The 24614-nt window shown below is 32.1% G+C and overlaps 1 protein-coding gene across 2 annotated transcripts in view; it reads left to right on the forward strand.

Annotated features, from left to right (window-relative positions):
- LOC127737542 (dynein axonemal heavy chain 2-like) overlaps positions 1 to 24614 on the forward strand; it is a 118743-nt gene that overhangs the window by 50841 nt on the left and 43288 nt on the right. For both annotated transcript variants that reach the window (XM_052248369.1, XM_052248370.1), the window contains 24 exons: positions 513 to 809; positions 1240 to 1420; positions 2171 to 2451; positions 3138 to 3263; positions 3962 to 4180; positions 4701 to 4818; positions 5097 to 5377; positions 5890 to 6299; positions 6503 to 6701; positions 7478 to 7702; positions 8783 to 8887; positions 10454 to 10642; positions 11122 to 11207; positions 12740 to 12870; positions 13494 to 13643; positions 14356 to 14523; positions 15077 to 15237; positions 15910 to 16049; positions 19854 to 19986; positions 20472 to 20617; positions 21361 to 21571; positions 22115 to 22231; positions 22516 to 22657; positions 23904 to 24193. In XM_052248369.1, coding sequence (XP_052104329.1) covers positions 513 to 809; positions 1240 to 1420; positions 2171 to 2451; positions 3138 to 3263; positions 3962 to 4180; positions 4701 to 4818; positions 5097 to 5377; positions 5890 to 6299; positions 6503 to 6701; positions 7478 to 7702; positions 8783 to 8887; positions 10454 to 10642; positions 11122 to 11207; positions 12740 to 12870; positions 13494 to 13643; positions 14356 to 14523; positions 15077 to 15237; positions 15910 to 16049; positions 19854 to 19986; positions 20472 to 20617; positions 21361 to 21571; positions 22115 to 22231; positions 22516 to 22657; positions 23904 to 24193 — 4506 coding nt within the window. The remainder of the gene's footprint in view (positions 1 to 512; positions 810 to 1239; positions 1421 to 2170; positions 2452 to 3137; positions 3264 to 3961; positions 4181 to 4700; positions 4819 to 5096; positions 5378 to 5889; positions 6300 to 6502; positions 6702 to 7477; positions 7703 to 8782; positions 8888 to 10453; positions 10643 to 11121; positions 11208 to 12739; positions 12871 to 13493; positions 13644 to 14355; positions 14524 to 15076; positions 15238 to 15909; positions 16050 to 19853; positions 19987 to 20471; positions 20618 to 21360; positions 21572 to 22114; positions 22232 to 22515; positions 22658 to 23903; positions 24194 to 24614) is intronic.

Here is a 24614-nt window from a genome sequence, read left to right on the forward strand (position 1 = left end):
TGGTAAATTTGACACAAAAAAGCATCAAAATATGATAAAACTTTCTTATATTAACACCTACCTATAGTTTTTTTAAATTAAATTTATTCAGATTGGTCCACTTCATCTTTATTGAAAGTATGAAAAAAAGTTTAATTGTGGAACTGTGATTTTTTTCACGATAATAGCCCAAAAATGGGTAAAAATTGGTGAAAAATGGGAAAATCATCAAAATTGGGTACTTTCAAAGGGCCGTAGCAAAAAAAGAAGTGCACCACCATATGGTTTTTTCTTCACCAATTATTTTTTTATAGTCTTATAAACCCAAAAATCAGGTTAAGAAAAAAAGTTTAATTCTAGAAATTTTTGGTCCTTAGAGGTGTACATCCTTAATATAAACTATTGTAAAAAACAAAGGATATGATTTCCATGTGTACAACAAATGTTCCTTGAATTATCCTTCATCCAGTATGCTCAAAACATAATGTTTTGAAAGCAAAAAATAGTAAAAATGTAATAATGTTTTATTTCAGGATCAGACAGATGATGTTTGTGTCATCAAACAGACCAATACTGATTTTAGATATGGCTGTGAATATCTCGACTCTAGACGTCTGGTCATCACACCATTGACTGACCGTTGCTACATCACACTGACCACTGCACTACATCTCCACAGAGGAGGCAGTCCTAAAGGTCCAGCTGGTACAGGGAAAACTGAGACTGTGAAGGATTTAGGAAAAGCCTTAGGAATGTATGTGATTGTTGTCAACTGTTCAGAAGGGCTAGATTTCAGGTCCATGGGAAGAATGTTCTCTGGTTTAGCCCAGGTATGTAGTAACTTTTACTTTTACACATGAACCCAATCTTAATCATTAATAACTGGCAACACATTTTCATGAATGATCATAAAATACAAAATGTTTTGATTGATTAAAATTCAGTTTAAGTCAGTCATAAAAATATTTTCAACTATTGATGTAGATTTAAATTATTTCTTGGATTTATAAATGTGATTTTTGATGAATAGATAAAAATATGAGATTAGTCAATGCCATTTAGAAAATGCTGCATACAGATGACGATAAAAGCATTTAAAATGTAAGGTCCCCTGAATAATATGATGATGATAATCCTGTTGCATGTTTCAGCAAAAACTTATTCTTAAAGCAATAAATAAAAAGAATGAGAAAATCACACGAAAAAAATATATTGTTGTTTATTATCCTTAATGACTAGAATTAATTTCTTTATTTACAGACAGGAGCATGGGGATGTTTTGATGAGTTCAACCGTATCAATATAGAAGTATTGTCTGTGGTGGCACAACAGATACTGTCAATACTGAGTGCCCTGTCATCAAGGGCCAAAAGATTTACATTTGAAAGAAGGGAAATAACCCTCATACCAACTTGTGGAATATTTATCACAATGAATCCAGGTTTGAGTTTTCCTTTTTACTTTTCAGGGTATAATACTGATGCAAAACATTAAATGGAAAGACAATATCAACTAACTAAACTTTTAAAGAGGTAAAGCATTGTGACACTGAAGAAAGCGCTCCACTTTATTTTATTTTATTGAAAAAATTTACACATTATAACAAGAAAATTTAACATCTAGATTTGCATATCTCTTAAGGTAGTATATGTACATTTAAAACTGTGATTGAATTGCATTTATTCACATAGAATATTTTACTAAAATTTGCAAATTTTAACATTAAAAATACAATTTATTAGCCAGAGCTTTGCTTAGAATGAAGATTTTGTACCCTCACTCAGATGGCTATATTGTTATCCAGTCCTTTGTCAATATGTTTGTCCAACTAATATATATGATATGAATGATTTTAATATTATAGCTATGGTCTCCTTTCTATTACAGTGTATGCTTGAAGGGCCAAGCTTCCAGTGAATCTTAAATCTATGTTTCGACCTATAGTTATTGTCTTCTTTCTATTACATTGTTTATCTTTAGACAGTCTTAAATCTATGTTTCGCCCTATTGCTATAGTCTCCTTTCTGTTACAAGGTATGCATGAAGGAACCAGCTTCAAGACAATCTCAATCTATGTTTTGTCCTGTAGCTATGGTCTCCTTTCTATTACAGGGTATACAGTATGGACAGAGCTTCCAGACAATCTAAGTCTATATTTTGACACTTTACTTTAGTCTCGTTTCTGTTACAGGTTATGCGGGAAGAACCGAGCTTCCAGACAATCTGAAGTCTATGTTTCGACCTATAGCTATGGTTTCACCAGACTCTACACTGATAGCAGAAATTATTCTGTTTGGTGAGGGTTTTAATAACTGTAAAGGACTGGCCAGGAAAACATACACACTCTACTCACTAGCAGAACAACAACTCTCTAAACAGGATCATTATGACTTTGGATTGAGAGCTTTGGTGTCTGTACTCAGATATGCTGGACCAAAACGAAGGACCTCTCCTAACCTATCTGATGAAGAGGTCTGTATAGTTATTTTTGTATTTTGTAAAAAAAACAAAAATTACCAGTTTTGTATCTCAAAGAAAAATTGTTTTTTTAACTGGATTTCTGAAAGAAAAATCGTTTATTGATTCGGGCATCCGGGCGGGCGGGCGGGCGGCTGCCAAACAGTGTCCGTGCATTTACTCATGAACCGTTCAACCAAAGCTTTTCAAATTTTGTTATGTTGTTACAAATAACAATCTTCTGACAGCCTCTTGTTTTATATTGCTATGATTGAAATAAATCTGTTGATCTTTGAAAATAACAATTTTAATCAAATGCTTGAAATTGATGAAATGATTATTTCTTTAAAGAATTGAAGAAGAATATGTTGGTTCTGTTTTAATTAAGAATGGGGTATAACAAATATACCTTTAAATAACCTAAAAATAAACTTAGAAAAATACAATGTCCACAGATACTGATTACAAATGATCCTTGTGAGAACAATTGACTATCATAGTCCTAACTTAGTACATGCACTAAAAATGGTGGGTAAAACCAGTTTCTACAGTCCTATGTTTCTTTGGGTCAAGGTCACAAAAGGTTCATGGCTGTGCTTTATGCATCCTGCAAGAAGGAAATGAAAGTAGCAAAGCTAACATAGGCTGACCTGCCATTGTTACGTGTGGTGTTGTGTAATTACATGTGTATTTATTTATAGGTGTTAATTTTGTCCATGAAGGATATGAATGCAGCAAAGCTAACATCGGCTGACCTGCCATTGTTTAATGGAATTATATCAGATCTTTTCCCTGGGATAGAAATGCCAAGTGTCGAGCATACTATTGTAAGTTTTGATGTTTGTACAAATAGTAAAAAGTAGAAATGAACCAATAATTATCTTTATTTATTTTATTTTCAGTTTTATTCTTGTGTTTGTATAAACCAAATTGTTTAACTGTATTGATTTTAGGTTTTACAAATTTTGTGTTTTGATAATATATGTAGAAACTTATAAAGTCAGAAAGGGAATATGTGTAAAGTTATAGTTCATTACTTTGAACATAAAACTGAAAGTGAATTTTCAGATCAACACAAATGATTACTCTGCCTTATCGTATGATGCTTTCATATTTCAATTGATCACATTCATGTTCACATTATACAGAATTAATTAGTGAAGAGTGCTCATAGCATAAAAACTTCTCCGGCAGGGTTATGAGGAAGCAGGACTGATATTGTCACTACACAAGTTTTACAGTCAGTCAGTCACTAATGCGAATTGGTTGACAAATACAATAAGTCTGTGTCTCAACTCATGAGAGACATGTTTTCAAAGATACCAAAACAGTTGTCAGATCTAAATTTACCAATATTGTCCTTTACTTTATTATGACATTTTGATCTCTGGGTGTCAATTAAAGACAACTAGCTTAAAGTTGATGTGTAAAAACAATGATTTACATTTTTTTTTAAATGTAAAAGGTCTTTGCAGTATGAAGTTTACAATATTTCGATGATGAAAATTATTTTTTTTATTTACAGATGAAGAATGCCATTGTAGCACAACTGAAGAGTACAAGTTTGCAAGCTCATACACATTCCATTAAAAAGGCAATGCAGCTTTACGAGACAAAGTCATCACGACACTCCGTCATGATAGTTGGAGGTACTCAATCAGGGAAGACAATAGCCTGGAAGACATTACAGGGGGCGCTCATATCACTCTTTAAAAAGGGGGATGAAAACTTCCAAAATGTTAAGGTAATTTAAAAACTTATTCAGTTTATCACATTTGAAAAAGCTATACTTAAAAGTAATCAAATTAAGAGGTTAAAGGTCACAATGCTTCAAGCTAAAATCTAAAGTGAATGATATAATAATGTATATGATAGGATAAACACTTGACTGTCAGTTATTTTTCAGTTGAAAGACACAATGAAAATTGAATAGCAGGAGATATCAAGGGAGCAATTAATCCCATAACTTGATGAAAGACAGACAATACCATGGCCTAAAAGAAAAACAATGAAAACACAAGTCCACAAAACATTAACAGAAAACAGAAGTTTAAGCAACACAAACCCCACTTAAAACTTATGTGAATTCAGGTGATCCAGAAAGTATAATTATTAATGTTATTAATTTTTTGTCTAATATTTAAAAATTCATTAGCCTATACACAGATACAAGAGCATTTGTGAAGTTTTTTTTCACAGAAAAATGATTAAACGTACAAAAACTCAAACTAAGAGCTTGATCTATTGCATTTTTTTATTTTCAGGTATTTCCCCTGAATGCCAAGGCTTTATCTCTTGGAGAACTGTATGGAGAGTTTGAGTTTAGTACCAATGAATGGACAGATGGAATATTATCAAGTATTATGAGAAATGCTTGTACTGGTATGTATTATTAACCCAAAACAATGTAACTCAAACTTCACATTACATTTCTTATTTCACTAAACATTATGAAGGTATGTCAAGTTTTGAAATCAGCTAATGTAACAACTAAAAAAGAAAAAGATCTATTAATTACTCTGTCAAATGACCGTCCCAGGGGTCAATGTTAAAATGTCTTCACAAATTGAATTCATGTTAAAGCTATGATAAAATTAGTTCAAAGATAAATCTGAAGAGAAATAAATGATTCTTTTTTTACGTTTTGTTTTATATTTTAGATAAGAAACCAGATGAGAGGTGGATTTTATTTGATGGCCCTGTGGATACACTATGGATTGAGAGTATGAACTCTGTGATGGATGATAATAAGATTCTGACTCTGATTAATGGAGAGAGAATTTCACTTCCTGATCAAGTGTCCTTGTTGTTTGAAGTTGGAGATTTATCAGTTGCCTCCCCTGCCACTGTATCTAGATGTGGTATGGTGTATGCTGATTATGAAGACTTAAAGTGGCTGCCATATGTTGAGAGTTGGCTACTTACTAAAAAGGAAAATGAGGTAAAAAGTTTAAAAAAATGAACAATAGATAACAACTTACACATAGTTCTAGATGGCAACATACACACAGTTTTCTCTTGCCAAAATAAAAAAAAATCATTTAAGATCACAAATTGAAGCATCAACATGTTTATCTTTTTCTTAGTACTTGATGAAATGAAAAGAATTATTGTAAAGAGAGGTTGTACTTCTGAGTTAGGATAGTGATCTTATATAACATTTAATGTGATTTGAGACAAGTAGAGTAAATACTAAATAAGGTTGATATCTATACAAGTACTGGTTGAATAATGAAAGAGAATGTTTGACAAATACCTTGTAAAATTCTAAATAAATTGCATTCAGGTATAGGTTGAAGAACTGAATAGAATATTTGATAAGTACTGTACCTTAGTTGTAAAATGCTAAATAGGGTTGATGTTTAAAGAAGTATTGGTTGAAGAACTGAATAAAATATTTGATAAGTACTGTACCTTATTGTAAAATGCTAAATAGAATTTATGTTTAAACAGGTATTGGTTGAAGAACTGAAGAAAATGTTTGATAAGTACCTTGTAAAGATTTTGACCTTCAAAAGGTACTACTGCCAAGATCTGATTTCTATTGCTCCCATGAATGGAGTTAGGTCCCTTTGTAAACTGTTTGATGCCTTAGCAACACCGGAAAATGGTGTAGATCAAACTGACCAATCAGAAGAAAGCCTTGCCCGGATAATAGAGTTATGGTTCTTGTTCTGTATGATTTGGTCTATTGGTGCCTCTGTTGATGAAGATGGAAGGAAGAGATTGGATAATTTTATTCGGGAAATTGAAGGAACTTTTCCAAATAGAGATACAATTTATGAGTATTATGTTGAACCAAAAGGAAAATCTTGGATACATTGGGATGAACAACTGAAAGCTGGATGGAAATATGATCCAAGGTTTGTCTTTAAGATTTTATGTTGTAGTTCTAATGGGACTAGATATATTCTAGGACTCATGCCTTTGTTTTTTTTATTCTGTTATCTTGTTAAAAATCAATAAGAATTTTGAGATGTACAAATTAAAAAAAAATTGTGACTTTCTTGTCAAATTCCTTCATGAGGACACAAATTTGTTATCTTTTTATGTACGTCTATTTCAGTATGCCATTCTACAAGATTATTGTACCTACAGTAGATACAGTGAGGTACCAGTACCTTGTGTCTACCTTGATTGACTCATTTAATCCTGTGTTACTTGTGGGACCAGTTGGAACAGGGAAGACATCAGTGGCAAACAAAACATTAAGGAAGAGTGATCAGAAGTCAAATTCTGTCCTTACCATCAACATGTCTGCTCATGTCAGTTGAATTTTTTATGCATTATTAATCTATTTGCACTTCTTTTTTAAAATGCATTTATATTTACACTGAAATAGAATCTTGATCAACAAAAAGGAGGCAGTATGATTTATGGTGTAGTTTTATTATAGAATTGAATGCTGTGTTTTGAAAATTTATACGAAATGAAAGCAAGTGAAGCATAGTGCTAAAAATATGATGATCACTTGCTTTCATATCGTATAAATTAAAAAAAAACACAGCATTCAATTCTTATATTTACAGATTTTTAAGACAAAATATTATATGTTATTCACATTTTGAATCTGAAAGTAAATCTTCAATCACAAAACTTCAGCAGAAATTGTCTAGTGAGATGAAAGCAGTATCATTCCACATGAAATCAACTATGATACGTCATATAGCTGAAATTGGCATATGAAGATGTTGATTTCAAAATAGATAGGTCGTGAAATATCTATCAAATTTTGATCATTACTGTACATGTATGGCATAGAATAATATATTTTTTGTTATATATTTATATATTTATATCTATTATCCATATTTAAAAGATATATTGTTAACTCCTTTTTTCAAATGAATAAAATGTGTACACAGTACAAGAACAATGCAAACAAAAATAGATTAATTAGGTAGGTGGAGCTAATAATTCTATAATATTGGGTTGCTTTCATATGAAATGAAAGCATATGATAAAATTTTTGACTGCATAATTCACCTTTTCCTCCCATCACAATTCCTTATAGATGAAAAATGTCTGCATGATTTTTCAGACCACATCCAACCAAGTACAAGAAATTATAGAGAGTAGAGTAGAGAAGAGGACAAAAGGAGTGTATGTACCGATCGGTGGTAAGAAACTTCTTACATTCATGGATGATTTTAACATGCCAGCCAAAGATTCTTTTGGATCACAGCCCCCTTTGGAGTTGATGAGATTGTGGTTAGATTATGGATTCTGGTATGACAGAGAGAAGCAAATACAGAAAGAAATCAGGGTAGGTTTAGATTACAGATGCTGGTATGACAGAGAAAAGCTAATACAAAAAGAAATCATTTTGTAGCAGAAAAATGTGGATGTGAGACATTCTGTTGTCTTCATTATTGAGGTTCAGACTGTGGTTAAAATTTGACTAAACATCAATAACTTTGTCAAACCTTCATGGAATTTTTATTAAACTTGGATAGGTGTTTTTTTATACGCCCGTTTACGGGATGTATTATGGTATACCGTTGTCCGTTGTCAACATGTCGGACAGTAACTCAAAAACGCTGTAACCAATTTGCATGAAACTTTGGTGAATTGTTTATATCTATTGACGTGAGCTCCCTTTTGATTTTTATAAATTTTAGATTTTACGTTTCTGAGTTATGGGGTTTTATTCATGAAAAAAGGGGGGATTTTCCAGTTTTCGGACAATAAGTCAAAAGTGCTTTGAGCAGTTTTCATGAAACTTTAGTGACTGGTTTATATCTATTAAAATAACCTCCCATTATTTTTTTTTATAAATTTCTGATATGACTTTATTCTTTGAAAAAGCGATGGGCGTATCATGCGCTCATGGCGTAGCTGTTTATTATAATCATAAGACAGTTTAGCAAATTTTTTGTTATCATCTTTTTTTAGATTTGGCTGTATTTTACTATTAAATGGACTTTGATTGTTTTTTTGCAGTAAACGTTAAGATACAATATAAAGTTAAAGTTTTTCAGACATCAAAAACTTTGCCAAACCTTCATGGAATTTTACAAGACTTTAAGATAAGCTTTTTTATGATCAAAACAAAGTTTTCAGAGCAAAATTTTGAAAACATTTTCTTCAATATTTCAATATTTGATCGATTAAAGAACTAATGTTATTTTTTGCAGTGTACATATAGATACATTCCGTGGTTAAAGTTTTTAGACAGCAATATCTTTGTAAAGCCTTTATAGAATTCAATCAAACTTTGTAAATGCTTATTTACAATTAAGAGACATTGACAGCAGCAATCATAGGCAAGACACAGGGTTCCATGTAACCCTTTACAAATTATTTTGGATCTGCATTTCATGTTGTGTTTATTTTAAATTTATAGGAGATGTTCTTGATAGCAGCAATGGGTTCCCCTGGTGGTGGAAGACAAGTTATCTGCCCACGTTTACAAAGTAGATTTAATCTGATCAACATGACTTTCCCTCAGGTTAGTATAAAGACTAGGAATGTTAACAGATAGCTGTAAGTTCTTCTTGTCCTGGACTTAAGATAGAATGTGTTTAAGACAGCTTTCCCTCATGTTAGTATAACATTGAGGATTTTAGTATGACATCAGTTAGTCCACTTTGTGGAGGTAGAAAAGTATTTGCCCTGATCTACGGAGCAGATTTATTATTCTTATCAAGATAACTTTCACATAGTTAAATATTAGGGGTGGGGAGTAGAATGATAATGCTTGGTCCACTTGGTAGTTGGAAAGTTATTTGTCTTTATCTACAGAGCAGATTTAATCTGATCAGTATCAAGTTCTTTCAATAGAACTATAGGAAGAATTGTAGAACAATGTAAGCTCGTAAATCTGCTCTGTAGATCAGGGCAAATACTTGTTTTCCTCCACCAATTGGATAACTGATGTAATCTTGGTTTTGGGAAAAAGTTTATCATCCTGATTTACAGAGATTATTAAGTTCTAAAAGTTCATCATTCTGAATGAAATAACTTTGAGAAATGTTCTCGTTTACTGAGTAATATGACTGTCCCTCAGGTAATTATCATGAGAAGTATATACTATAATTTGATAACAAGAGTTAGTGCCCTTTCTCTGATGCATTGTCACCATTTACAGCTCAGGTATACCTGGTAATCTTCTCAACATGATTCAGGTAAGAATGATGGCGAATGATAACAATGCCTTCATGGGACAAAGTGTTATTTGTTCCCTAATATGACAAAAATATTATGTTTTGCAACTTTTTTGCCCCACAATGATGAGCTGAGATGCATGCTAATTTACTCTTGTCTGTCTTTCTATCTGATCACAGTAAAGGTAAATGGTTTGTTCTGTTACTGTATACATACACTGTTGAACTGAGCATCCTCTTGAGCATGGGCTGCCATCAAGCATTAGTTGTCATGTTTATAAGTTTTTATCATAGATTTTATTAGTACTTGAGATGATTTATTACCATGATATACCCTTGTTCAAACATTTTACCTTATAAATAAAGATGTATTTAAAAGATTTAATTCTATTGACATGGCTTATTTATCAATAAAATAAATTGTTATCTTGCCATGGGGAGATAACTTTTCCACATATTTGACTAATTTTTAGGGAGATTACAACAAATTAATCAAGTTTTAAAGAACTTTGTGAAAAAGCAAGAAAACGAGATAACAATTTATTAGCATAGAAAACGAGATTGCAATTTATTAGCATCTTCAATTTTCCTCTCATTTTCTGGAATTTGAATTAAAATCTGTTTTTGTCAAAAAAGAAATAACTGTGAGAAAATACATAAATTCATTTATTTATAGTCCCTAGAATAATTTCAGCATCAACATTGGCTAATTTCAGTATAAATCTGGACTGATCATTTGCAGTCAATCCTAAACAAAGATTTAGGAATACTCCCATACTACCTTTTTATCTGTATTTAATTTATACACTTTCTATTAAACAGATCGTAGTCATGAGAATTCTCTACCGTTCCAGTACACCACAGCAAGAATAAAATTAACAAATAAATATGAACATGTTTCTGTATTACAGGATAATCAGATCCTAGTGATCTTTGGAGGGATGTTTAATCAGAAATTACAGGAATTTGAGGAAGATATAAAACCAATAGGAGATATTATTACCAAGGCAACAATAGAAGTGTATTTTGCTGTTCAGCAGAAATTCAAACCAACCCCTTCCAGAATGCATTACTTGTTTAATCTGAGAGATATTTCAAAGGTAAAATAAACTTAATTAAAACTCTTGCAGATAATAATAAAATGATATTAGAAGGTTTATGAAAACCAGATGATTTTATGTAAAAAGTGAATCTTCAACTGTTCATTGATTACTACTTATATAAAATAAGGAGATGTGGTATGCATGCTGATGAGTCAACTATTCTGTAAATCTGTAGGTCACTGGATAGCCTTTAAAAATGAACAAAACCAATACAATATTGTGCTCTATGATAAAAGACCCAAATAAAAACCAAAGATCTATTTTAAACTACAACAATTAATGAAAAACAATTATGTCAGACTTCAAACAACAACCACTGGACTACAGACTCTTGGATTGGGACAGGCACATAAAGAATTTATTATACTCACTTATTCTGAGTGTTTTAGGGAGACTTGTTTGTAAGTGGGTGTTGTAAATTAACTCCCTTTAGTTCTTAAGAGTTTTTTTTCTAATTTTTCTAACTGTATTTTCAGGTGTTCCAAGGAATGTTAAGAGCACACAAACATGTACATGATACCAAGAATGCTATGATCAGATTGTGGATACACGAATGTTTTAGGTAATACAAAGAATGCAATGATCCGATTGTGGATACACGAATTTTTTAGGTAATACAAAGAATGCTATGATCCGATTGTGGATACGCGAATGTTTTAGGTAATACAAAGAATGCTATGATCAGATTGTGGATACACGAATGTTTTAGGTAATACCAAGAATGCTATGATCAGATTGTGGATACACGAATGTTTTAGGTAATACAAAGAATGCTATGATCAGATTGTGGATACACGAATGTTTTAGGTAATACAAAAAATGCTATGATCAGATTGTGGATACACGAATGTTTTAGGTAATACAAAGAATGCTATGATCAGATTGTGGATACACGAATGTTTTAGGTAATACAAAGAATGCTATGATCAGATTGTGGATACATGAATGTTTTAGGTAATACCAAGAATGCTATGATCAGATTGTGGATACACGAATGTTTTAGGTAATACAAAGAATGCTATGATCAGATTGTGGATACACGAATGTTTTAGGTAATACAAAGAATGCTATGATCAGATTGTGGATACACGAATGTTTTAGGTAATACCAAGAATGCTATGATCAGATTGTGGATACATGAATGTTTTAGGTAATACCAAGAATGAATGTTTTAAGTAATACAAAGAATGCTATAATCAGATTGTGGATACACGAATGTTTTAGGTAATACCAAGAATGCTATGATCAGATTGTGGATACATGAATGTTTTAGGTACAAATGTAATACCAAGAATGCTATGATCAGATTGTGGATACACGAATGTTTTAAGTAATACAAAGAATGCTATGATCAGATTGTGGATACACGAATGTTTTAAGTAATACCAAGAATGCTATGATCAGATTGTGGATACACGAATGTTTTAGGTAATACCAAGAATGCTATGATCAGATTGTGGATACACGAATGTTTTAGGTAATACCAAGAATGCTATGATCAGATTGTGGATACACGAATGTTTTAGGTAATACCAAGAATGCTATGATCAGATTGTGGATACACGAATGTTTTAGGTAATACCAAGAATGCTATGATCAGATTGTGGATACACGAATGTTTTAGGTAATACCAAGAATGCTATGATCAGATTGTGGATACATGAATGTTTTAGGTACAAATGTAATACCAAGAATGCTATGATCAGATTGTGGATACACGAATGTTTTAAGTAATACAAAGAATGCTATGATCAGATTGTGGATACACGAATGTTTTAGGTAATACCAAGAATGCTATGATCAGATTGTGGATACACGAATGTTTTAGGTAATACCAAGAATGCTATGATCAGATTGTGGATACACGAATGTTTTAGGTAATCAAGTCATCTATAACAATGTAAATCTGCAACACAAATTCCTTTACAATATGTATTTATATAAAATAATTTTTTTTTAAATCAAAATTGAAATTCTGTTAAGCCATATTAAGAAATTCTGGGAATTTTTTCACAGTATTTGTTCTTGCATTATCTTGTAGATACAATGAAATACAATGTTTTGTATATTTGAAAGTTTGCAATTTCTTTTCAGGGTATTTTCAGACAGATTGGTTGATACCAATGACTATGAATGTTTTGTTGCCATATTAACAGAAAAGTTAGCATCTTTGTTTGATCAGACTTTCCACAACTTATGTCCAAATAAACAACCTCCTGTATTTGGTAAGTATTTTATGTAAATGTATGGTGAAAACTTAGTGTAAACCAGGGTAGGCTAGCCTTATACTGTTTTAGGCCTCTATTTAGGGTTTTATTTTATAGTTTTCCATTTAATTTTCAAATTCATTAGGTCAAATAAACCATTTGATACCTTATTCTTTTGTCTATTTGCAGTAATACTATTATATATTATATAAAGTTATCTCCCCTGGAAAAAAACACATTCTTTGTTCATGTAAGGGGAGGTTAGTTGGAAAGGGTAGAGGGAATTGGGAGTAGGTGGGAGGGAAGTGGGAATCAGCTATCCCTGTCCAACCCTCAATTTAACACTTTCTAATTTTTTATAAGTATATTAAGTTTATTAATACAAAAAGCATCCATGTTTCTTATAAATGGATAGTACTCTGAGTAATATCTTTACTATATGCAATGAAAGAAAAACACCAAATAAAAATGAACAGGCAAGATGGTTATTATCCGTCATTGTTGATATATTTTTTAACATCTTTCAATGATGCCAGTTAAAGGTCTGTTCTCAAATGCGGTATTTATTCATACCCAGTATGAATCAGTTTTGAATACATATGTTTGAAGACACTATTTTAATACAGTAGTAATATTTATAGGTGATTTTCTGAATGAAGAAAGGAGATATGAAGACATAACAGATATTGGAAAAATTAGGGATCACCTAAATGGTGTTCTAAAGATGTATAACAACACACCAGGGGCCATCAATATGGACCTAGTTATGTTCAGGGATGCCATAGAACATGGTATGATATCTGTTTTATGTGAAGGGAGGGTGACAACACATTCAGCACTATCAGGTTTGACCTTGTTATGTTCAGGGATGCCATAGAACATGGTATGATATCTGTTTTATGTGAAGGGAGGGTGACAACACATTCAGCACTGTCAGGTTTGACCTTGTTATGTTCAGGGATTCTGTAGTACATGGTATGATATCTGTTTTATGTGAAGGGAGGGTGACAACACATTAGCACTGTCAGGTTTGACCTTGTTATGTTCAGGGATGCCATAGAACACAGTATGATATCTGTTTCATGTGAAGGAAGGGTGACAACACATTAGGCACTGTCAGGTTTGACCTTGTTATGTTCAGGGATGCCATAGAACATGATAAGATATCTATTTCATGGGAGGGAAGGGTGACATCACCAGGGACTTACAGTATGGACCTTGTTCAGGGATGCCATGCCATAGAACATGGTAAGATATCAGTTTTATGGAGTGGAATGCAACATCATTCTGGGAATTGTAAAAATGGAGCTGGTTATATTATTCTTGAGGCTATATAACACAATAATATAGTTTCATGAGGAGGAGCAACACCCCTTGGACATGTAGAGATAATAGAATCACTGAAATATTGTTGATGTCAATAACTATTGATACATGCTTGATTGACAACTAGACATCTTAAATGTAATCTTTCTTCAATAAAACAATTATCATATTTTCTAGTGGTAAAGATAGTTCGAGTGATACGTCAACCATGTGGTAACATGCTACTTGTGGGGATTGGAGGAAGTGGACATAAAAGTTTGACTAGACTGGCTTCATTCATGTGTGGTATGTCAGCTTTTGAGATTGAGATTAGTAAACTGTACAGGAGAAATGAATTCAAAGATGGTATGTTAATACATCATTAGATATTAGATACCAATTATTCTGTATACAACAGGTTTCTATTTTCAATCCATGTGTGTTCTTCTTTTAAGAATCCTGGCTTGAATAAAAATCTGACAACCCTTCAGATACAGTATTTGAAAGATTCCATTGGACAAACCATTCGTTTTCATAAAAAAAAAGGAAACTGTTCCTCTTTCTTTCCATTATTCCACAAAAATATTTACAGACTACAAAATATTAATTTGCAAAACAAAGTTCTTATTCAATAGCTGAAGTTTTAACATTTTAATGATGTTTATAGAAAAGACAATGTTTTACAAAAATTAGAGTGAACAACACAAAATCAGGCTAAAACCTGCAAGGAACTAGGAAAAAAGTTTAGAATATCTATGAGTGGCATTAAACTTAATAAATGTTGGTGATTTTCTCTTTCATAGCTGTTTGACACCAATTGTGAAAAAAATCACGAAAGTCATTTGGAGTGCCTATGTTTGTTAAACTTGAAACTATTTTACTAGTGTATTGAACAAGCATTTTTTCTTTCTTTCTTCAGATTTAAAGAGACTGTACTGGCAAACTGGAGTTCTAAACAAACCCACAGTGTTTATTTTTAGCGACAGTCAAGTGGTAGAGGAGGAATTCTTAGAGGATGTTAATAACATCTTAAGTAGTGGAGAAATACCAAGTTTATATAATGAGGAGGAGTTTGAGGAGGTAGTGTATTGTCTTTTAGTACATAATGTCTGATATCTATTCTACAATTCTTGCCACATTTTTTATGAATTTTATATCAATTCAACAATGTTTTAAAGGAGTTATGTCTCCTTGAACTATATATTTTATGGAAAATTACATTGTAAAGGCTCTAGTGAAATTAATATCAAAAAGGTTTATAAATGCAATGTCTTTTGTGTCTTCTAGAATCAGTGTTGTTCATTTATTTGTACAGGAATTATGTCCCTTTGAAATGTAAATTATATGGAATGTTGCATTGTAAGCACTCTCACCCCCTACATTTCTTATCAGATTTTTTTGAAATTTATATTTGAGGTTTATATAATCAAGGTTTTGGACAAAATCATTAATTAGTGTAGATCAACTTTTTTTAAAAGGAACCATGCCCCTTGGAAATGGAAATTATACGGAAAATTGCAATGTTACCGATCTCATGCCTACATTTCTTGAAGAATATTTATGAAAAAATTTAAGAGAACCAAAACAAAATATTCAAGTAATTGGACAGATAAATTATGTGCTGTTCTTTTATTCCTCTAGTATTAAGACTTTAATAATAAAATAAATCAAAGTAAAAACAACCTTTTAGCCCTAAATTTGTAAATTGTCTTTCAGAAAATTTTATAAAATTTATTGTTGATTGATTGTTAGGTCAGAAATGAATTGTTAGAAGTTGCACAAAATGAGGGAATTGAGGATACTCAACAAAGTGTGTTCTCATTCCTTATTGGACGTGTGCGATCTAATTTACACGTAGTTTTGTGTATGAGCCCAGTTGGAGAACCATTCAGGCAAGAACTGTGTGACTTGAAATGTATATGTTTATTATTGTATTGGGAAACACATCTACTATTTGTGGTACTAGTATGCGTACTGTGAATTGCAATATTTTGCAGTATGGTTTTTTGGTTACACTTGTGTTTGGCTTAATGGACTGTGTTATCAGTTGGCACTATTGAGGGGATTTAATTTCATTTCACAGTTTTCATATGAATAATTTGAAATATTTAATTTAAATGGTTTATGAATGGTAAAAGAGGAATGTTTCTACTTTGAAATATTATTTATTTGTTTGAAGATTATATATATTTTGTGTTTTAGTACTCCTGCTGAAATCACAATAATATTTTTTTTCAGTTTTGTCCATTGTTCAATTATTACAATGATAAATGCATTTTAAAATTTCTGAATTTACAATATTATCTTCTCAGCAATATATAATCAGTGGTACACATATAATCTACGAACTTTGTACGAGTTTGAAATGACTGTCTTGTGACTATCTAGTGAGCATCTGATATAACTGACCCTAGACTATTTAATTTAGGGAATGATCTTTTCTAAAGTAGTGAATGACTGATCAGACTAACTATTGACATATTTTCTGAATAACTAATTAACTAATTAAGGAGTGACTGTTCCTTGGTTAATTTAGTGAGAAAATTGTCCATGACTTATTATTTTTAATTTTCCTCTTTGGTATCTTCTCCCCCTCACATTTGACTCATTAATTGGATGACTGATACTTGATTAGTTGAGTGCGTTATTGATCTAACTGATCTATGATTAATTTAGTAAGTGACTGATTTATGACTAACTAATTGAGTATCTGATTTATGACTAACTAATTGAGTATCTGAATTATGACGAACTAATTGAGTATCTGATGTATGACTAACTAATTGAGTGACTGATCCTTGACTAGTTAAGTGAATAATTGATCCAACTGACCCATCATTGATTTAATCAGTGAATAATTTAGTTAGTGACTTATTTATGACTAACTATTTGAATGACTGATCCTTGACTTGTTAAGTGAATGATTTATATGACTGATCCATGATTAATTTAGTTGTTGACTGATTTATGACTAACTAAATGAGTGACTGATCCTTGACTAATTAAGTTAATGATTGATCTGACTGATCCGTGATTACTTTAGTTAGTGAATTATTTATGACTAACTAATTGAGTGACTGATCCTTGACTAGTTAAGTGAATGATTGATCAGACTCATCCTTGAATAATTTAGTTAGTGACTAATTGAGTGACTGATCCTTGACTAGTTAAGTGAATGATTGATCAGATTCATCCTTGGATAATTTAGTTAGTGACTTATTTATGACTAATTATTTGAATGACTGATCTTTGACTAGTTAAGTGAATGATTTATATGACTGATCCATGATTAATTTAGTTGTTGACTGATTTATGACTAACTAAATGAGTGACTGATCCATGACTAGTTAACTTAATGATTGATCTGACTGTTCCTTGATTAATTTAGTTAGTGTCTTATTTATGACTAACTAATTGAGTGACTGATCCTTGACTAGTTAAGTGAATGATTTATATGACTGATTTGTGATTAATTTAGTTAGTGACTTATTTATGACTAACTATTTGAGTGACTGATTCTTGACTAGTTAAGTGAATGATTTATCTGACTGATCCATGATTTATTTAGCTGTTGACTGATTCATGACTGACTAATTGAGTGACTGATCCTTGACTAGTTGAGTGAATGATGGATCAGACTGATAATTTATTAATTTAGTTAGTGACTGAGTTATGACTCACTGATTGTGTGACTGATCCTTGACTAGTTAAGTGAATGAAAGATTCGACTGATCTATGATGAATTTAGTTAGTGACTGATTTATGACTAACTAATTGTGTGACTGATCCTTGATTTGTTAAGTGATGATCTGACTGATCCATGATTAATTTAGTTAGTGACTGATTTATGACTAACTATATACACTCCTTGACTAATTTAGTGAACTACTGAGAAAAGGAGATTTTGAGACGGCCCTTTTGAGTAAATGCTCCCAAATATTTGGTATCATGCTTACCCAATGATGATTACTCTGGTAACATCTTATGTCGTATGCACCAAATCATCAAAGGTTAATATTATTGATTCTTGTAAGGAAACATATTCCAGTGAGTGACTGGTCTGACAGATAATGAACTTATTTATTGAATGGTTTAACTGACTGATCTTTACAGTAAGTTGATGGTTAATTTTGTCAGTGAATTATCCATTCTAATTTTTAAATTGATGAATGCTTATGATTTATTCTATTTTACAAAAATTGTGTCTGATTATTATCTAAGTTTATGAAGTATGCCCAGTTGACTGGTTTATGAGTGATACTAAATTCATGGATGTTTATCATTTATTCTATTTCTACAGAAATCGTGTGAGAAAGTTCCCAGCTTTTGTGAACTGTACTACAATTGACTGGTTCAGTGAATGGCCAATAGATGCCCTAAATGAAGTAGCTGACAAGTACTTACAAGATGTTTCTCTTGACTCATCCTTGAATAATTTAGTTAGTGACTAATTGAGTGACTGATCCTTGACTAGTTAAGTGAATGATTGATCAGATTCATCCTTGGATAATTTAGTTAGTGACTTATTTATGACTATTTATTTGAATGACTGATCTTTGACTAGTTAAGTGAATGATTTATATGATTGATCCATGATTAATTTAGTTGTTGACTGATTTATGACTAACTAATTGAGTGACTGATCCATGACTAGTTAACTTAATGATTGATCTGACTGTTCCTTGATTAATTTAGTTAGTGTCTTATTTATGACTAACTAATTGAGTGACTGATCCTTGACTAGTTAAGTGAATGATTTATATGACTGATTCGTGATTAATTTAGTTAGTGACTTATTTATGACTAACTATTTGAGTGACTGATTCTTGACTAGTTAAGCAATGTTTGATCTGACTGATCCATGATTTATTTAGTTGGTGACTGATTTATGACTAACTAATTGAGTGACTAATCCTTGACTAGTTAAGTGAATGATTTATCTGACTGATCCATGATTTATTTAGCTGTTGACTGATTCATGACTGACTAATTGAGTGACTGATCCTTGAATAGTTGAGTCAATGATGGATCAGACTGATAATTTATTAATTTAGTTAGTGACTGAGTTATGACTCACTGATTGTGTGACTGATCCTTGACTAGTTAAGTGAATGAAAGATTCGACTGATCTATGATGAATTTAGTTAGTGACTGATTTATGACTCACTGATTGAGTGACTGATCCTTGATTTGTTAAGTGATGATCTGACTGATCCATGATTAATTTAGTTAGTGACTGATTTATGACTAACTGTATACACTCCTTGACTAATTTAGTGAACTACTGAGATAAGGAGATTTTGAGACGGCCCTTTTGAGTAAATGCTCCCAAATATTTGGTATCATGCTTACCCAATGATGATTACTCTGGTAACATCTTATGTCGTATGCACCAAATCATCAAAGGTTAATATTATTGATTCTTGTAAGGAAACATATTCCAGTGAGTGACTGGTCTGACAGATAATGAACTTATTTATTGAATGGTTTAACTGACTGATCTTTACAGTAAGTTGATGGTTAATTTTGTCAGTGACTTATCCATTCTAATTTTTAAATTGATGAATGCTTATGATTTATTCTATTTTACAAAAATTGTGTCTGATTATTATCTAAGTTTATGAAGTATGCCCAGTTGACTGGTTTATGAGTGATACTAAATTCATGGATGTTTATCATTTATTCTATTTCTACAGAAATCGTGTGAGAAAGTTCCCAGCTTTTGTGAACTGTACTACAATTGACTGGTTCAGTGAATGGCCAATAGATGCCCTAAATGAAGTAGCTGACAAGTACTTACAAGATGTTTCTCTTGACATGGACAAAGAGGTTAGAATACTTTTAAACATAAGTGACAGATTAACTTTCCTGTATCTTGACAGATGTCTTCCATTTTTTAGAAGTTCATAGAATCAGAGTGTTTGTAATATTGATGTCAGACGGCCACACTAAAGAATGAACAGGACATCCTCAACCAGTAAAATAGTTTTGTTAATAAATTTGTAGACTACCTTTTATTTATTATAATTTGGTCTAAAGTACACAAACTGTTTCTTCACTAATCAACTTATCAACAGCAGTGTTGTCTCATCCAATCATATGAGTTATGAAAACCAAAAAGGACAAATTTTAAAACTAATTCCAAACATAGACGAGGGATCAGAGCTATGCAAAAAGGTTTTTTGATATAACCTCTGTCAAATAGATATGATTAATTTGGACAAAATGTTCTGTCTAGACAGTGTTCAGCTTAGATAAGTATCACTATGCTTTAATGAGAATAGTTTTTGATGAATCGGTTGTTTTTATTTCAGGACAAGATTAAGCCATACTTGGTGAAGATGTTCTCAGTGATGCATAAATCTGTCACTGACCTTTCACATAAAATGTTATTAGAGATGAAACGACATAACTATGTTACACCTACTAACTATCTAGAATTTGTGACTGGATACAAGAAGTAAGTTTCAAAGTGATATACAATATTGAATCTTATATGAGCCTCTTTGTTAAGACCAACGATTAGGAAGGATAAAATTCTTTATTTCAAAAATGTGTATGGAGAATCCTGTTTCCTGTTATATAATGTTATAAATTAGGAAGAATTGAAGAATTTGTTCTTATAACACGCACAAGTATATTCAAAAGGACAGTATTATTACATAATTCTGAGTTCAAAAATTGAACAGGGAACTCATTTATTTTTATAAGAACCTGTTTTTATTTACTTATGTAAAATTAATTGACATTGTGTTTTGTCACTTTTTTATGCCCCCGCCGCAGCAGAGGGAGCATTTAGTGTTACTCTAACCTTAGTTTGCCTCAACAAAATTTAATGAAACTTATACACAATGCTTATTACCATAAAACACAGATCAAATTCGAATCTGGTTGGCGTCACTTTTACAGTTCTCTAGTAATGTCCCTTTATAACGTTGTTTGCAAACAGTGCATCAACTGTGTCCCATAGACGCATTCTCCATTTATTTCTAAATAAATCAACCATACATTTGTCTTTCCTTACATACATTATTTCGTGTTTGCTCCTAGTACAGGAAAACCGTAAAATTAAATATCTTTCCATTTTGATTGATTTGACAAGAGGTAAAATATCACATGACAGAAATAGTTACTTCACATGGATTATATTAGCTCCAGTCAATTTTGGGATGCAGTGATGTATTCTGTATTATGTATTACCAGGTTGTTGTATTCCAAGAGAAAAGAATTAGGTGACCAGGCCAACAAACTAAAGAATGGTTTGAGTAAGATAGACGAGACACGAGCAAAGGTGAAAAATATGACTGAGGAGTTAGAAGATGCTAGAGTTAAAGTTATTCAGTATCAGAAAACTTGTGACGAGTACCTCATTAATATTGTACAACAGAAAAGGGACGCTGATGAACAACAGAAGGTATGATATATATACATACAGTTAAGGAAAAAATAGAATTATAGTAATAAAGTATCAGAAAACTTGTGTTGAGTACCTCATGAATTTATACAACAAAAAAAGGATTTTGATGATCAACAGAAATATAAATACAATCAGGATAAAATTAGAGGCAGTAGACACACAGTAACAGTATCAGAGAACTTCCATTGAGTTCCTTGTTGGTATTTTACAATATAAAAGAGATGATGATTAACAACAAAAGGTTATAGTTCATTTATCTGCTTGGATATCAGACAGCCTATGATTGTTTTGTTTCCAAAACCATGCAACAGGAATCTTGGAGTATATTTTGTAACTTTATCATCACTTAAGGGGCAAGACTTCATGAATTAATTACCACATATAACTGAAAATGACTGAATATTGTTTTACTTGCTATCACCTATTATATGAGTTCATTGTTTGCCTTACTTCCCTATTACTTCCATTCATAATCTTTAATTGGATTTGTGAAGCCTGGTTCTTCTTGTAATGTCAGTATCTTTGATATTTCTATTTTAGACTGTAACTATTAAAAGTGAAAGAATAGGTGAAGAAGAGGCTAAATGTAAACATATGGCTGACATAGCTCAGCATGATCTGGATGAAGCTATGCCTGCTCTAAAGGAAGCTATAGAGGTAAGAAGGAATAATGTTTTATATAAACATATGGCTGACATAGTTCAGTATGATCTGGATGAAGCTATGCCTGCTCTAAAGGAAGCTATAGAGGTAAGAAGGAATTATGTTTTATATAAACATATGGCTGACATAGTTCAGTATGACCTGGATGAAGCCATGCCTGCTCTGAAAAAAGTGTAAGCATTTGACCAAGTGTTTGACACAAAGGCTAGGGACCATATGATACATGTTAAATGTGATTTTGCTGATTTGACATTAACCTATGTATTTATTGGTTACAGGCACTTGATTCATTGAACAAGAATGATATAACTGAGATCAGGTCTTATGGTAGACCCCCAGCACAAGTGGAGAAGGTTATGGAAGCTGTCATGATCCTCAGAGGCAATGAGCCTACCTGGTCTGAAGCAAAGAAACAGCTTGGTATGTAGAGAATTTGTTAGATGTAACTTTCACATTCATTGATAACTGATATCACATACACTGCAGATGAAGACATTTTTAGATTAAAGTTCAGGATAATAAATAGGCAGAGGTCATTGACATCTAAGAATTGTTTGATTAGTAATTTAGCAGGCTGACACACTTAAGTTTGAAATGCTATTTCACAAGGTGACAGTCTGCATCCCCATGTTGCATATTTTGCAGAGAAGCAGCAAATGCTAATAAGTCTTGGTTTGTCCTAGCCAAAGGTTTGATCCCATGACTATTCCAGCTCCCATAAGAGCGCCAAGGTGGTCACACCTTTTGGATGGCAAGAAATCTCCATAAGAGTGCAAAAATTATAAAAAGCAAAATACTGATGTAGTAGCAATGAAGATACAAGACAACAGGGACATTCCGACAACCTATTAATGCTTCACTCCTAGTTGTATTACCAGACATTAGTTAGTTCTGATTGGGTAAAGTCTGTATATGAGCTTTACCAATCGTCTTATTCGAAGGTCAGTGAAAAACATCAAATGAAAAAAATTGAACAGTGGAACACAATAATGAAAATAGTTTTCTTTCTATCATCTTTCTAAATGATGACTGTTATTATGGCCCTGTCACCAAGTGGTCGGGGCCATATAGTGTTACACCTTATCCGTCATTCCATCATTCCGCAAAGAACAGTTATACAGACTTTTTTAAATGCCTTCACAAGCTGATTTTTAGTATGTGAGTCTACTATGATGAGTTACAGGTCGAAATCACGGTTGGTTCCACTCCACTGATTTTTGCCGAAATTATGAGCTTTGGACTTTTTTTGCCAAAATTATGGGCTTTGGACTTTGTAAAAATAACAGTTATATGGACTTTATTCTCAAATTTCCACTCCTAAAAATTGCTTCAAGCTTTTTTTTGAGCTGGACCATTTGTGTCGTTCCGACACATCTAGTTTTTGTCTGCATAGTTTCTCACTTCTTAGTATAAGACTTAAATGACACATCCATTATAAATGTATTCTGTGTATATAAACCATAAGCATTACTGTAGGGGTGTGGCAATCAGCCTCTTATTCTGTAGTCTCTTGGAATTAATTTCCTGATTTATATTGGTTATACTGTATTCTTGAGGTAAACATGGATACAATGGAACTGCTTACTCTATGTTAGCACTCCGGTTTATGTCTCTTTTACTATTATTTCTGGTCCCATCCAACTTAATTAAAAGATCTTCATTACAGGTGATAACAATTTCATCAACAAATTAGTGGCCTATGACAAAGACAATATATCAGACAAAATGTTAAAGAAAATCAGCAGCAATTATGTCAACCAGAGTGACTTTCGTCCAGAGATCGTAGGTCGGGTATCTTTGGCAGCCAAGTCCCTCTGTCTATGGGTCAGAGCCATGGAACTGTATGGTCGTGTTTACAGGGTAGTCCAACCTAAACAACAGAGGCTGAATGTGGCCATGAAACAGTTGCAAGAAAAACAAGATGCTCTTGCCGAGGCTCAACAGAAATTGGCAGAGGTTTGTTTTATATCTTTATCAGATTTTAATTCTAATTGAATAGGGTTGTTTTGAGTTCAGCAAGGAGAGAGTTAATTGTAAATTATTATGAATTAAAAAGTTAGATATGCAAACACTTCTTTATTTATAAAGTAATTACGACATTGTGTAATAAAGATTGTATTGCAGTATTTGTTTTGTTTTCTTGGCTGTGGAGGTAGGAGGAACTAATTACAGTGGGTTCTTGTTTTCATGGACTATTGGGAAACCAAATATTCAAGTGATTAACAAAATTCAAATAAAATTGCCAACAGGCTTTTTAAGAGAATTTGCCAAACGTATCAAATATTAACAAATGTCCTGTTTTTCCTCAATCTCCTGAATTTGGTTCGTTTGAAAGTAAATTAATAATACAAAGATTTGAAGCACTGTTCATTTCCAA

This window comes from Mytilus californianus, unplaced genomic scaffold (genome assembly GCF_021869535.1).
Source record: "Mytilus californianus isolate M0D057914Y unplaced genomic scaffold, xbMytCali1.0.p SCAF_4, whole genome shotgun sequence".
Taxonomy (NCBI): Eukaryota; Metazoa; Mollusca; class Bivalvia; order Mytilida; family Mytilidae; genus Mytilus; species Mytilus californianus.